This window comes from Tympanuchus pallidicinctus, unplaced genomic scaffold (genome assembly GCF_026119805.1).
Source record: "Tympanuchus pallidicinctus isolate F22 unplaced genomic scaffold, pur_lepc_1.0 scaffold4, whole genome shotgun sequence".
Taxonomy (NCBI): Eukaryota; Metazoa; Chordata; class Aves; order Galliformes; family Phasianidae; genus Tympanuchus; species Tympanuchus pallidicinctus.
Genome location: NW_026294758.1, coordinates 10797192 through 10814000, shown reverse-complemented (window position 1 = coordinate 10814000; position 16809 = coordinate 10797192). Strand labels below are relative to the sequence as shown.

General features: G+C 41.6%; 1 protein-coding gene across 1 annotated transcript in view; it reads left to right on the top strand.

Annotated features, from left to right (window-relative positions):
* GRIN3A (glutamate ionotropic receptor NMDA type subunit 3A) overlaps positions 1-16809 on the top strand; it is a 68088-nt gene that overhangs the window by 34815 nt on the left and 16464 nt on the right. Inside the window, exon 3 of the mRNA XM_052700872.1 lies at positions 392-1439. Coding sequence (XP_052556832.1) covers positions 392-1439 — 1048 coding nt within the window. The remainder of the gene's footprint in view (positions 1-391; positions 1440-16809) is intronic.

Sequence of the window (16809 nt, the reverse complement as noted above, 5' to 3'; positions counted from 1 at the left end):
CATTTTCATTCATATTTTTGTCTGGGAATCTGGCTACTGATCTCTTTAAGTTCAGTTGAGAACTAACCTATGTTTCATTTACTTACGAAGCAAAGGGCAAAGGCAATTGAAAAAAAAATTATTTCTCTCATTTTTTTATAGTAAGTAAATAAAATATCTTTTCTACATAGTTTCCATTTACACTACTTAAAATATGCAGGAGACAGAGCATTCCCAAGTATTCTAATCATAAGTAGGTTATTCACTGTGCTGTAGGAAAGCTATGAATATCTAGTGTTTAGCCAGATTTTCTAATCTAATCCCTTAAACATAAATTCATGGCGTCTGCATAAGTTTCAGCGTATGGCTTATGATATCTGCTTCTGATTACTCTGCTCTCTCTCTCTAACAGGTTTTTAGCTAACACAACTTTTGATGGTCTCAGTGGCCACATTAAGGTGAAGGGCTCCTCTGTTATCAGCTCAGAAAACAACTTCTTCATCTGGAACCTGCAGCATGACCCTGTTGGGAACCCTATGTGGACTCGTCTAGGGAGCTGGCAAGAAGGAAAGATTGTCATGGACTATGGGATATGGCCAGAACAGGCCCAGAGACATAAAAGTCGTATGCAGCACCCCACTCGGCTGCACCTCAGAGTGGTAACTCTTATTGAGCACCCTTTTGTCTTTACAAGAGATGTAGATGATGAAGGTCTTTGCCCAGCAGGGCAGCTGTGCCTGGATCCGTTGACCAACGATTCAGCAGTGCTGGATAACCTGTTTGAAACTCTTCAAGGAGGAAATGACACCGTTCCCATTGAGCTGAAGAAATGCTGCTACGGCTACTGCATTGATCTGCTGGAGAAATTGGCTGAGGATATGAACTTTGATTTTGACTTGTACATTGTTGGTGATGGAAAATATGGAGCCTGGAAGAATGGTCATTGGACTGGGCTGGTAGGAGACCTTCTTTCTGGGACAGCTCACATGGCAGTGACATCATTTAGCATTAACACAGCCCGCAGCCAAGTGATTGATTTCACTAGCCCTTTCTTTTCCACTAGTTTGGGGATATTGGTGAGGACCAGAGACACGGCAGCTCCGATTGGAGCCTTCATGTGGCCACTTCACTGGACTATGTGGCTGGGGATATTTGTTGCGCTCCACATCACTGCTGTTTTCCTCACCTTATACGAGTGGAAAAGTCCTTTTGGGATGACCCCCAAGGGAAGGAACAGAAACAAAGTCTTCTCTTTCTCCTCTGCCCTGAATGTCTGCTATGCGATCTTGTTTGGAAGAACAGCTGCCATCAAACCCCCCAAATGCTGGACTGGAAGGTTTTTAATGAATCTATGGGCTATCTTCTGTCTGTTTTGTTTGTCCACGTACACAGCCAACTTAGCTGCTGTCATGGTTGGAGAGAAGATCTATGAAGAGCTTTCTGGAATACATGACCCAAAGGTAAAGCATGTCTGTTGTTATTAGCTCAGCTTTTTCTTTTTCCCAGTTGAAATTCACTGCTACATAATTTATGGTTTCTTAATAAAATCAGAAAGCGACCTGTCTGCAAAACAGCAGTTATCCTACAGTTAATTATCATCTGACAGCACTTCAGGAGGAAACTCCAGTGAGAGAAGGTATTTAAATATCCATTAAAGTGTATGGAGTGATTTCAAAGGTGTAAGGTTAGAGGTTAGTCAAGGTTTTTTGTTTTGCTCACAGCAAAGATTTTAAGTGGTTTCTGCATGCAGATTTAAGGTTAGATTACAGTTCCGAAGTCTCTTTGGCTGCAGCTGTTTGGATGAGTTAGGTGATTTAGATCATTCTGAGATTTACTCAGGCAAAATAACCACACAGTGTGGAGACAAAAGCATGGACACAAAACCTGATATTCTAGGCAGCATTTTGCTAGTATTTCAGAGGCCTTAATGGTGTTATTGCCAGTGCTTTCCATGAATATTAAATCAATTGGAGAAGAACTGAAATATTTTGAAAAACTACTTTTTGTGTCAGAATGACAGAGTACTTTATGAGTAGTCAGTTGATTTTCAGTGTCACTTCTGCTGTGGAACTATTCATGCGGGAACTGGATTGCGTAGTAGACAGTTTGTACGCAAGCTGTATGTATGTATGTATGTATGTATGTATGTAGCTCAGAGAGCTTGATACATACTGGGAAGGCAAGGAAAAATGCAGAAGCAGGACTGCTCACACACACTCTCTCCCTCATTCTCAAGGTGGTTGAAGGTAAAAATTTAAGCCTCAGCCACATTCCATAGTTCAGCCATTTTAGAAGACTGTCATGATTTTATTTGCTACTAATTTGTGGTCACAAATAAAACTGAGCAGAAGGGTTTATGGAGAGAATACACAGCTGCAGGTGGCACAAAAGCAGGCATCCTCTTCAAGAGACAGTCCCTCTAGGGAACAGAATGCCAACAGAAAATTTCTCTTGTTTATCTGAAGCTTTCACCAGCAAAAGTTTGATTCATGGTATTGTCCACAATTTTATACTCATAATTTAACTGCTAGTACACAGCTGCGAAACTATCTACCATCAGTCTCAGGTGGCTGAACTGATAAAACATTATGCCAGTGGAACAAATCACCTCAAGAACTCCAGAACCAATCGCTTGTTTCGCTTTCATAAAATTTATTAATAAAGGTTATATACATACCTCCAAATAATACAGGCCAAGCTCTATCTTTCACATCAGTAAAACTTTGTGTTCAGACTGATGACCATCCACTTTTCACTTTGTGAATATGATTTCTGAATCACTTCCTCCAACATTTAGAACAGTAATATTTTTTTTAAAGAATATTATTTTCTATGGTTGGCCTAAGGCACTGATTTATGACTTAAAGCTTGTGCGTTTCCCCCTACATAAAGAATCAGACATAGTAAAAAATAGAAATAGTAAAAAAAAATTTCATCAAATTAAGCTTCAAGACTGCTGGAATTTCGTATTTGTTTTGTTCAGGACATACTGGATGAGTAATTGAGAGTGTTTCAGTCCTTGTTTGGTAAGCCTCAACATGGACTTGAAAATGAAGTTAGTCCTCTGTTTTTTGTATGGGCATTACCTAATCCATTACCTAATCACATCAGATTACATCCTAATTTTCTGCGTCACTGTTACGATCATGCAGGCAGTTCCTATGAGAGATACTGGAAAACTTCTGCAAATTGTAAGAAGATAGAATTATTCTAAAGCTGCACTGTGAAGCTTTGCCATCCAGTTACAAAATTGAGCACGGTGTTGAAGCATATTGCTCACTGCAAACACAGGTCTTAGGCCTGAATAAAGCACTGTTGACTAATGGTTTGGGGTTAATCACCTCAGGGATCAGGTAAATCAGTGGCATTATTGGTCTCTCCCAGACAGACACTTCTCTGCTTCATGGAACAAGGCTAAGATTCTGAATTGTTCCCACTTTCCAATGTAGAAATAAAACAGATAGGTTTTATGAGGGAGGATTACGTGATGTTACATGAACTACAAAATATTTGTAGATATTTTGTTCTCATGATTGCTTCTGAAGTCTTTGTATGATCAGTTATAACAGAAAAGGTACTGCTTTAATCTGTTCTCACACAGAGCTTGAGCTGCTCTCTGACAGAGTTTTCTCTATAATATAAAGCTCAGGTTTGGAAAACGTCTGGAGCACAGCAGTTGTAGAGGTACACCCACCAGTTTGATTAGTTCTTTAAATATTTTTAGGTGATTTAAATATTTTACTTTCTTTTCCAGATCTACCTGCCTCTTCATCTTTTTGAAAAAGATGGCAATAAGATGCTGAAATAATCTTTTTAATATTAATGTGCTTTTAAACATTCCCCTGCTGTTCCCCAGGCAGATACACTCTTGTACTGTGCTTCTGGAAAGTATTTAAAAAGCAAAACCCAAAATAGATGCGCAGCCTGTTTGAGGTGGTGTAAAACGTACGATTTCCCCAACCTGGCACCACAGACAGTAAGTCCCGTGTGAGACTCTAAGCAGGAGGGGAGGGATGGTAAGATGGGAAAAAGAGAAAGTCTTTTTTCAGCATGAGAAACCTGGTTTCTAAAGTCAGTATTGACAGGAGGATCTATGCTCTTTTTTCTGATTAAAAAAATATCCAAGGTTAGCTATGGCCTGAATAAACAGCATTTGCCTTTGTGGAGGAATACATGTTGCAGTGGTGATGTGTAATTGACCAAGCAGCTCCGTGTTTTAGCAGTTGCTCACTACAGCTCTGAAAGGAGTCTCAGAGGTACGACCTTCTCATCAGAGATCAACAGAAAATCAGTTGCGGTGATCCGCTGATCACATGGAATGTGGAATGAGGGGTCTCACCAGGGCACCTTCATGTGCTCAGACAAGAAGGGAGTGATGAAATACTGAAATATCACCATGCTGCTTCCAGGAGGCACCAGCCAGGCATGGTGCTACCCACAGCAGCAATGGGAGGCAGAAGAATGTTGTTCTGGGAACAGGCCTTGTGCCTCAGGTTCTTGGTGCGCATTCTCTGAGTGAGACCTGCGCAGAATCTTAACAAGGGCAAGCCAAATACCCAGAGCATCCATCCAACCAGGTACTCCACTGACTCGCGTTTTCAAACCTGAAAGCCCTTTTGATGCTGAAGGAATTAGAAATGCATTTTATCTAATGTCTGTCCTCCAGTTCTTCACATCACATCTCGTGAATAGTGAGCAAACGTATCCAGGCTCTGGTCAGCCACAGGTGAAGGCCTGCAGGAACGCTGGGTGGTTGCTCTCCAGGAAGCTCCCACCTCAGAGGCAGCCAGCTGCAGCCTGACTGCACACCTTTCTTTTAGCAGAAGCTGCACCATCGCTGAGCTGCAGAAATATGTTAAAGCGATTTTCTGTCATCTTAAGATCTTACTCTCCTAAGAAAATGGGCAGCTGGGGACCACAGCTGCCTTATCTCCTCCTGTTTTCTAATCTTACACATTTTATACCATGGTGTCTTCTCAGTACAAACTGGCAAACCCATCTTTTAGGGGAAAAAAAACACAAAAAAACATTCACTTGAATGAATCCAGGCTGCTGTTTGAGCAGTAGAGGATAGCTGCAGCATGAATGCAGTTTCAACACAGGTTGCAGCAGTGTCCTGAGCCCTCATCTGAAGCAGCAGGCTGCTCTCCGCACCACGGGCAATGAGTTTATAAGCGCACTTGCAGGCAGGAGACAGCAAACATTTAGTTCCGATCATTTTCTACTGCTTTCATCCCTTCTGCTATCTGAATCCTAGGATGTTTTCCTAGTGTCAGATCTCTGGGTGCATAAAAATTCACGGCATTCCTGATTTTCAGACTGCTTGGCAGACTGTCTGTTGTGCAGACCTGACTTCCGTACAAGGTCAGTTATTCATCCTGTGAGCACGCAGACCAGCAGGCTGCCTTGGAGCAGGTCTGATCATTTGTCCTGCCTTCCTGTCACAGCCTGGAAGACACTTGGCACTATTCCTGCCATCTCCCCAATCTGCTTGCCACCTTGTTTGTTTTATTGCTCTTAGTCCCCTGGCCATGACATTATACTAAGTCTGAGTTGAAAAAGCCACCACCAAAAGCTTTTATCCCTTGCTGTGGCCAGGCCAGCGCATATTTTCACAGAGACTAGGTTGCAAAAGGTAACCAATTAAAAATGCTGCTAGAGAGGCACTGAGGTGTGCAAATGGGAATAGATGGGGACAAGACAGGAGGCTGCTCTATCTGTTCCCTGACTGACAGGCAGCGACTGCATTACTGCTGTGCAGCAGGCAAGGGCTGAGTAGAGAAGGAGCACAGAGATAAACAAGAGACTTGGGGTATAAAAAGAGAATTTGCTACCAGGTTGCTTTGAAAGCCTGTATCTCTATGGCTTTTGTCTGTTCTAGCCAGTCTTGTGACAAGTTCTAATATTTTATGTCTTAGTTTCCAGTATGGTTCCGGTAAAGCATTACAATCTGCTTGCGAGTGATCTATATCTCAGTGCCACAATCAGGGAAAAGAAGAGATTATAAATACATAAACAATTCCCATTGCCTTTCTTTGCTCTTTAACCCTGCAGTCTAAGGCCTGGATGCAGGAAAATTTCTCTGTCAAATCTAAAAGGAAGGCTCTGGATTGTAGACTCTCCCCAGGGAGCAGAGTTTGTCAGTGTCAAGTTCTTTGAAGCAGGGACTTTGCTTTCAGGCTTCTACTGTATGTCACATGTTGGAAATGTACTGTAAAAGTCAGGAGCATATTGAGAAGCCCATATTATCTAAGGGAAAATGATTGTGGCCAGAGAACAGAAGATACACTGCAAACTTGTCAGTAAGAAAGCATCCATCAGTAGAAGCTGAAGAGCAGGGAGGATCTTCCAGGTGGTGGTCTCACACCTGGCTTTTCTTTCTACTAGTGAAGGTGACATGCTTTCAGCAGTACCATGAACTTTTCAGGTATTGCTCTACCATTGTCACAGCTGTAAAAGATTTCAGCTTTTCTTTGCCAAATTCATGATACATTTTTGTATCTGTGTATGCTAATTTAGTATGGTGGTACTTTGTTCTCTCTGGGTCACTTTGCCTTCACAGTGCTCAATGGTAGTGGCAAAGGAACTCTCCATGCTGTATCTTCACAGAAAATACCATACCTGTTGAGATTCATTTAAGAAGAAGTGCTAGAGCTGTGAGCCCCACCACCTGCAATTTCCTTGCTTTATCTCACCTGAGATGTCTGCACTGGGGACATTATGTGTGGTTTACTCAATCTGATATGCTTTCACAGATGGGAGAGGTAGGCACATCTGGCTGTGAGTCCTCTGTTGAAGACACTTTGGGAAAAGATCACCAAAACCGTTTCCTGAAAGCATAAGCTTCTCTCCATCACATGTGATAGTGTGCTAGCACATCCAGCACTGATGTCTCACAACACTGTAGAAGCCCTGGGGAACACACTGCAGACACCTGCAATCTGACAAGCCCCATCTGCTACATCCTTCCAACCACCATGCTTTAGAATGAATCCTCAGAAATCTCTGATGCTCTCTCTTGGATATTTCCAATCCACCTTCTGACATGCCACCAGAACACATACTTTTATGAGCTATCTCTCTGTTGCAAGACTAAGTGCTTAGAATAATCGAAGCAAGATGTTTTTGAGAGTATTTTATCCATCAATTCAGCATTTGCAATCAACCAGACTTTTGTTTCTAAATTTAAAGTGTAGTTTGTGAGGTTGCAGACTCTTGTTTCTGATTTATGGAAATCTAAATTAATTTAGAGGCATTATGTCTCTAACTGTGTATCAGCTGAAAACTCCCTGCTGTGTATAGTATTAAAACAGCCCAGAAATAGTAACCAGCTAGTAACTGCAGGTGAGCTTTAGCAATATCAAACCACAAAAGGGGAAAGCTCCAAACACTTTACAGGCCTTTTTCCAAGTTAGCAGTGTGATCCGAACAGAACTGCATTTATTGAGATTTTCCCATGAGTCCAACAAGCTTTATAGTGAGGCCATAACTGTTATATATTCAAAGGGAATATACATATGCATATATGTATATATACAAAGGTTATATATAAAAAAGGAAGTCTTGTAAGAATTACACTTAAGCAAATGGACTTAAAGTGCTGTGGTCAGCTGCAGCCACCTAAGACGAGTCATTGTCAGGAGCACTGCTTGAGCTGCTATTTTTAAATAAATAATGAAATAGCATGTATTTAAATATGCATTAAATGCATTTAAATTGTATGGCAAAAAAATAAGCACAATCTCAATGGAGTTAACAGAAACCTTACTGCTACTATGATATTTTGTACTTCCTAGGACTGTAGAATTCATTTGTTTTTAGAATTCCAAGAAGTAGGCAACAATGTCTATACAGCATACATGTCTGTGCTGGAAGATACTGGACACAGGAAGGTCATGACTGACAGCATCACAACCTGCTAATTAGTGTATGGTGCTTTTCTGAGTATTAATGAGTCAGTGAACTCAAGAGGACTTCAAATGTCGTGGAGTCCAGACAAAGTGCAAAAATCTCAAATGGAAGAGAATTTAAGTATATTATTCTGAAGGGTCATATGAAGAAGAGCTTTGCAGACTAGTCTGATATGGGGATGAAGACATCTCCTGTCTGTAGAGGTGAAATCCTAGCTTCCTTAGCACTCCCATGCAGTTTATAGCAGTGAAAAATGTACTTGTTTAGCTTTCCGTTCAACTTATAAAAAATGTCTTGTAAAGTTATGGCTTTGAAGCCTCAGAATCCTGCTAATTTGGATTTTTGCCATGCTAATATTCTATCAGACACTGTATTGACCATTCTCCAAAGAACTCTCCTTCTTCAAAACCTGCTTTTTTACACCATTTTGTCAACAGTCATCCTTGTGGCATCTTTACATGTTATCCTCCTGCTTCTCCAGGTCTTTGTCTACATAGAATGAGTTTTTCAGTCACCTGTTGCCTAGGCTGCTCTTCACTATGCAATTTGACCCAAAACATGTAGGTAGGGGGATAGAAGGGGGTAAGTTCTGCTGTCTTTGCTCCTTTTGGTGTAAGTTGTGAAAGTTGTTCTTTCAGAACTGGAAGGAGTCAGTGTGTTCTGAGATTTTCCCAGCAGTTTTCACATCAGTATCCTACTCTAAAACTGCAGTATACCTTTATGCCATGTCAGGTAAAAGCAGTGAAAGTGAGCCCACCATCAGAAGCAGCAGCTTATCCTTGATGAGACTGAGATCCTTGCAAGAAATAATGCAGTAATGCGAGCAGAGAAAGACGACAAGAAGATACTACTGAGTAACTGGCAAAGAACAGAGGACAGAGAAGACACATAATGTTGATCTTATCCTGTGGCAGATTGAAGATCATTGTACAGCTGACTTAGCAGGGTGAAAGGAAATTTATTACTGCTCACAGCCATTGTAGTCTATAAAAACACACCTGGATGCCAGCCTGTTTCATGATAGCAGTCCTCGCTCAGCACCAGCATCACTGGATTTCAGGGACACTAGGGGATCACGCCTGAAAAGAACCAGAAGTTCTCACCAAGTGCAACGAGATTCGTCTGAACACCAAGTGAAGTCAAGTACCATTGGCCATATTTCACTGTGCAGAAAGTCATGTCCTCCAAATGAGCCCATCGTTGTATTTTACATCTCGGGCTTAACACATGTTTCACTGTTAAAAATTTCCTCAATTTCTTCTAACCAGTCACCCCACTTCCACCATGACACTGCTGTCTTCCCTTTCCCACAAACTGCAGAATGCTGTCCTTGCCATACCAGCGTTGTACAATGTAGGGATGAGTGCCACATGGCTGGGACTGACAGCATGGCTCTGACCAACCAGTGTGTGACAGCTGGAGCAGGAGGAACTTCTAAGAAAAATGATTTAAAAGGTGGTTGTTTTGAAACTTGATGAGGAAGCTACCCTACATGATATGCTACTGTGATATTAGGTGTGCTCTTCCAGCCCACAGAATTGGAGAGCTCTTCAAATACTTTCCATCAGCAAACTGGGTGGAAGGCGAAGAGGGACTATAGAACCAGAAATGCCCCATGGTTTTTTTGGTGTAGAAAACATACTCAGCCAAGCAGCTCTCTTTCTGTTTGGGAAGGACTTGACATTAAAGCAGCATTAACCCTATTTACAGAGGAGGGTTATTGGATATTGGGTATTAGGTATTGGGAACAGAAGAACACAGGCTGGAGCATTTTTATGGTTTATGCTTTATGCCACTAAAGTTAACTGGAAACAGTGATCTATTGTCTGCTGGGAATTACATCCCTATTTTTCCCTCAGCCTATCAACTTGGCTTAAAAATGTTTACACATACTATCATGCAGTTGTCAACTTTTCTGGAATAAACCCCATCTGAAAGATCTCTCTATCCAGACCAAAAGGGCAGTTAAAAACAGAGATGAACATATCCTTAAGTTTATATTCATCACTGTTCTGTTCTTACAGAGCTTATTGCACTGAGATATTGCCCAGAAAACTCAATCAGCAGAGCAATCCTCAGAAATTAATACCTGCTCAGACTCGAGTCCCACTCTGCACCCTGTAGCAAAGCAGTTTCTGCAGCACACAAGAAAGTAAAGCAGATCTTAAAATTTATTCTTACCACTCACAGAAGGAGCCTTTATGTTTTTAAGAGACCTACGTTTGACTTTGTTTTCATTTGCAATCATGTTGAGATATAGGAGGAAAAACTCAGTACTGTGCATTGGTTCCCAGATTAAATCTACTCGTTTACTTTAGTGGAGCTGTAAAGATTTATGCCAACTAATGACCTAGTCAAGCTGAATTCAAAATTACAAAAATATTTAACAAAATATGGCATTATCCTGACAAACCAAGAATCAGCTCTGCTGACAGTTTACTCAACAGGGAAAGGATAGTGAGCTTTCAGACGTATCCTGCATACACCATCTCCTGGAGACCCTAGGAACACCTCCACATCTCAAGCCCGAACACATGGGACAGCTAAACAAAGCTTATGCTTCCAGAAGTACAGCTGTGAATTTTCATCTGCTAAAACATAAAATTCATGTGCTTCACTATGAATAATTTCCTTTCATCCCCCTCTGCAGCCCATAAATATGCACTGGAGTTAGCTTTCAGAAATTCTTGTAGATAAGTAGGGAATAGCCCATGAACTTGTAGATAAGTTATACTTTGTAGGTATCCTTTTAAATTTTGTTTGTTTTGTTCTTTTTACTCTGAAACTTTGGTTAGTATCAGCAGTTGCATTTCTTCTGTCAGCAGTCATGAGAAATCTATCATGAGAAGCTATATGACCGTGTAAGTGTGTGGGTTATGTAAGGGAGAATAAAAACCTATACTGCTTCCTAAAGGCTTGCAGCAAAGCAGCAGAACTCTAAAAGTGTGTCAGTTTTTCACAGCAGAGCAGAGCACTTGATGCCACCACTCTCTAGCAATTAACAGCCAAAACTGAACATTTTCTCCAATGTCTGCAGCAATTCCCTGGTGCAGATCGTGTTGGCACTCACAGCACAGCTGCTGATGAATGCACTGACCATTAAACACTGCAGAGGTGTTACACCAAGCAACTAACAATAGTATGAGGCAGAGCTACTGAAGCCTTTTTACAACAGTTCTTCCTCAGAATTTTTTTATGAAAGTTAGGAGAATGCTTTCAGCTGTGTTCACCCTTTCTGTACCCTCTTAAAATTGAAAAGCAGTATCACAGGTGGCACTGAAAGCTGAATCTGTGTGACCTCTGCATCTCTCACTCAGGGTGCTGTCACTACCACTGCATCCCACTATATGTTGTCCTCATCTTCATGGAGGTGTATTTTGGATGAATGATGAAATCACATTGATGATTTAAGATACTAATTGGAAACTGAGCTCCAGAAGCATTCTTCCTCCCACCAGCTATCAAGGTGCACAAAACAGTCTTGAATTAAAGTTGGTGAGACAGGTACTGCATCCCATTAATCAAATGCTGGGAAGGCATTTCCTAGATGTCAGTCATGTATGGATAATGTTGATCTCTCTGCTTGTTGGAGATAGCCACGATTTCACTTCCCAGCAGTTTCTCTGGAAAAGAGAGTGTTAAGAACTTGCTTATCTCTACAGTTCCCTGCAAGCTCAAACTCCACTGAATCAGAAGGAAGCAAAGCCAGAAATCCACCTGGCCAGTTCATACTTCAGCATAACTCCTGTCACTTAGAGACCCCGCTGTGCTCCATTCGTTAAGTAGTCTTGATGCAGTCTGGCATCTCGGTAACAGGCTTCTATTAAAATTGACAAATACAGAAGAAGCATTGTAATCAGGCAATCAGTGTACTTCTCTCCCTTATGTACATATGCAGAAAGCTAGTTTCTCAGGAGAACCACAAGGATGTGATACAGAACTTCCTCAAGAAAAAACTGCTCTTCCCACTGGGTAGGTTCACTACACCTATTCTATTGTTCGCCTTTCTGGGACTGAGGTAAATCTTTTCACTGTGTTTATATTCTGAACATGTAAGGTTTCCTACACGCAGCAAAAATACATGACAACCAAAATGTGATGCAAACCTCAAAGTGATGGTAGATAAAGTGAGCAGGGCACCAAAGGGGAAAAATCTTTGAGCCCAATCTAGTTACACAGCAATGAAAGTTCATTCAGAAACCAGAGCCTGCTATAAAGGCCCCACAGCCTAACAGCCAAACTTTGGATTATGTCAACTCCTAGCAGTATCTCATGCATTTTCAGTTTTAAATCCCAACTTGAACAGGACATTTCTATGCCTAAGTATTTTCAAGTCTAAGTCTAGGTGATCTCAGCCTGGCTGATGGTACTGAATGCAGTGGCACTGTATTACATAAACTGGAATGTGCCAAGTAATTCAAAATCCCTGACATTTAGGATTTTATTTTTCTGTTTCTGCTCCTCTGGTTTTATCACATTGGTATTTTCATGCATAATTGGCACCCCAAGGCATAGATGTATGTACATACCCAATTCTTCTCAACATCTTCCCAAATAAAACACAAGCTCTCCACTTCCCACTCAGCAGATGTTTTAACAACAAGACGAAAACTAAGAACATGCAGAAGTAAGGTGGTAAACCAGTGGAACTGGTATCTGCAGTGAGCAGCACAAACATCATTTTTTAGTAGCACAGTGTTATACAAGTAAACTCGGAGGCATCCCAAAGCTTTTCCTGGAGCTTTCATAGAGGTTGAATGTTATGCAGAACTCTGGGTTTTTCTTGGATGCTCCGTGACCTCCTTGCCTCAGCACTTAAGTACTTTACCTCCTCAGCACTTGGAAACAATCACATTACCCCTACCTTGGATACAGTATTTTCTTACACAGTGAGATTTGTCCTTAGAAATACTAGCATAACCCATGAACCCTACGGTAGATGAATATCCTCAGGAGCCCCAGGTACAGAAACCCTTCTCATTTCCAAAGATCTTTAGCCTTCTGCACCTTTGACTTGCTCTTCCCAGCAGCATTTCATAGGCCTCCCAAGAGTTCTGTCTTCATAGAAGATGAGTCATCTTCCTGATCTGTCTGCCCTAGATCTATGCACCAAGATCGTTAGGTCCTGTATTTCACAGCCCTGCATCTGTGCAGTCAGACTACAGACTGAAGAAGCCGAGTACTCAGCTCCATCTGGTTCTGCATCCCTCTCCTGCAAGGGCTCTCGTGGCCATATTTTCTTTCTTGAGTTGGCCCCAGGCACTATCCCAGGTCTGAATGGTAGGCACCACATGTCTCACAGCCTCACATGCAGTAGCTCTCATAGCATAAAGGAGATGATTTACAAAATCTGGGAGAAACCGAATTAGCATAGCCATTCATGGTATGCACCAGTGCTTCATATATAAAACAATTAATTTTACTAATGCAAAATATGATAGGAGATTTGCTTTAGCAGGAAGATTGGACTCAATCTCCAGAAGTCCCTTCCAACACCTGCAATTCTGTGATTTTGTGAAATCCTTCATCTCGACCATTTCAGCTGCAAAAGTGCAATTGTTAGCTGGCAGTATTCAATATTCCTTTTTTTTAGGAGAGCCACTACCCACCAACACGAAATAGCTTTTTAACCCAGGAAGTATTTTAACTACTCCATAAATCTGGTTTTATGCATATTGTTCCATTGCCAGGCCAGCACAGATATCATATTCTAATGGGATGCAGCCCAGAGCTTTAATTAACCTCTGGAATGTCAGGTATCTCTTACGTTCAGCTTTTAAGGTGATAATCCTACCAGCATTATTTACAGAACGATTCATTTTGGAAGGACTCAGTCTGAAAGACTGCAAACCATCCATCTCCCTTCGGTTCTCAACTATGGTTAATGCACCCAGATCCCTCCAGGTGCAGCAGGGCTCTGCTCCATCCTCCCGCAGCTCCTGGTGGTGCTCTTCTGCTTCTCCAGATCCGTCGCTCTGCACTGCAGCGTGCAGTTTGTGATGGTGGTCTTGCTGCCTGATATCCTAATGCCAGCTCACAGAAGGCAGTCCCATGCGTGGCAGCAATACTCAATTCTTGTGCAGTGCATAGAAGTGCACTACTGGTTGAGGAGTCCTTACATTCAGGAGCAATGATCCTTCTGGAATAAAGAGTGATTTCTTTTTCTCCCAGGCCTTTAGAAGGGAAGTATGGCTGAGAAAGAGATGAATAAAGAGGGATTTCTTCTGTATCCTTAACTGTCTTTTTAGTTTGTTCAGTGCATTATCAGAGTGGGAATTTCTTGCTTCATGAAGAGGATGAAAGCTTCTCTCTAGATGAAGACAAACTCTGATCCTGTGATTTCTTGCAGCAATAGATAGATACCTGATTTTGGAGGGCTCTTGTAACATTAGCTGAGCTGAGTGCCAAGAAAGCTCATACCACCACTTGGAGATGGATCTGCAGTCATTGCATTTATTTATTTTAAACATAGTAGCATCACCAGCAGATCTCCAGGTCAATACACACATTTTGCCCAAGGTGTGCTTTGTGATGGTTATTCACCTTAAGTACCAGCTAGGCTTAGAGTAAAAAAAACTCAGTGGAGTTTACACAGAAATGCAGTCTCTGCGTATCTAGAAATTCCTATAATTTGGACAGCTTATCTTCTGAGTGAAACAGCCTTTATATTTGCTATTAGTGATACCAACACTAAGTAACTGTCTCCCACAATCACCAGTTTAAAAAATAAATCCACTCCTGAATCTCCAGATTGTGATTCTTCAAATGCAGGTTTGTTTAGAGTCAGGTTTTCAGGGATTTCTCTAAGTCCTAGGCGTTAGGATCCTGTTATCTGTTTTTGGAAAGATCTGTTTTTGTTATAGAACTCATCAGGTCTGAGAAACACAGAAGAAACAGCATGAGAAACAGGAAAGAAAAATCTAAAAAGACAATTACTAAGGCAAGACTCACACAAAGACTGCCATTTACCTGTACTCTTAGCATACAGATACTTTGGTTTCCGTCTTTTCACAGAATCTTCCCAGAGATGACTACTGAAAGTAAGAAAGCAACAGTGACACCACAATGAAAGCCGAAGAGCCTTGTTTCAATCCTGGAGTTTTTATCTTCCACTGAAGCAAGTAGCCCTCAGGAGCCTTAGTGGATTAGGCAGCAAGGATAGTGCAGGTAGTCCATTATCTGCTTTTGGCAGCATTTTGCTTTGTTAGTCCGCTGCTCAGTATAGCTGAAAGTAAGTCTTTTCCACATGTGAATAAGCAGCAGTAAGAAGAAAGCAGAAGTGACAAGAGGCATACAGGATTAGAATACTATTAAGATTTATCCTTCATTAAAAGAGTCAAGAGTCACCAAATACAGTCTTGCAGTCGCATAATTATTCTTAAGAAAAAACATAGAATGCTGGAGGCAGGAAGAGCACTGTGTTCACTGTGTGCACTGCACAACTTTCCTATACAGACTTTTCCAGACTTCCCACCAGGCATATGGTGTTGCTGGAGACAGGATATTAAGCCAGATGGACTTCTGGTCTAATCCATGTTCCTCTGTTGTTATTATTTGTGGTGAAATTTGACAATATGCCCAACGTAGAGCAAAGCACACAGAGTCCTACATAAAACTGTTAAATTGAGATAGGCTCAATTATTTTCTCTGTTCCTGTCTTTCCCATGGAGTTTAGAATTGTTTTGCTGGTGACAGAGCGAGATGCTTTCCAGTGAGCTCAGGCATCAGCCATCTCTGTCTTCAGATCAGTTGTTGCACTACAGTTGCCATTACTGGGTGGACCACAAATGTCACAGCAAACACCTCAGCTGACTTGGAAGGTTAATATAGGTCATAGTCTAGACCTTGTGATGTTGTTTCTTTCTTCACTGAAACTGACAACAAATAAAACCTGAAGAACTGACATTTACTGTGGTGATTACTTCCTAGGACAGCATAAGTACATAGAGCCTGTCCAAGTTCATTCTTTATGGAAGTTATCCTTGATGTGTGGAAGCTAGACTAGACCTAGATGGACAACATTGTGCTGGAAAGCTCCATGATGTATTGTCACAAAACCACTCTCTGTTATTTATGTCTTCTGGCACTTAAATGCTGCTTCCACACTTACAGGCAAGAACATTTCCCTCTGCGCCCACAGACCTTCTGGCACAGTGTGCTTGGTGGCCAGCTCCTGATGGAGGCAGTCCTTGCATTGTGCATCCTCATGTTATCCAGGCCAGGACAACTCAAAAAACATGTTCAGATTCACTCCATGCCCACAGGTTTGCAGGGCTTATTTCTGGGTTGCAGGGCTTATTTCTGGGACACAAGAGCCAGGTCAGCAAAGCACAGTGTGGAAAAAGCACCTGCCCACTTTCCAGAAATAAACTACAGGTTCCACGATAATCAGAATACCATTAAAATACCCTTTCTATTCCTTTCAGACTGAACTAGATGATGATGAGTTTACATCATACGTGTTATTTTTCTAAAAGCCGGGAATAGTCTTTTATCCACAGTGTCATTGAAGAGTGGGCAAAGTCTTCTGTACAACTTTGTGTTGCTCTGCACTCTCTTTTGCATAGATGATAATGCAGGGAGACAGATGGATTGGCAGAATGCCTCTCTGCTTGCTCTTTGCAAAGCAGAGCATGGCCATGGTGAGATCATCATTACAGACTGCTGTGGAGACCTTCAGCTTCCTAGGAAGCAAGCAGAACCCATCTTCTTCAGCCTTAGCTTTACTGAGCTCTGAAATCTTGACTTTTCGAAGGCAGGCACGTTGCTGAAGGCCTTCCAATTAGCCTGCACTTGGCAACATGCAGCTATCTTGGGGCAGTGTTTGACTTACTAGAGGGCACTGCCTGAACCATTAAAATTTCATTTTCAGGTGTATTAAGTGCTCCCAAGACAAAGAGGATACTGTAAAAACACAGG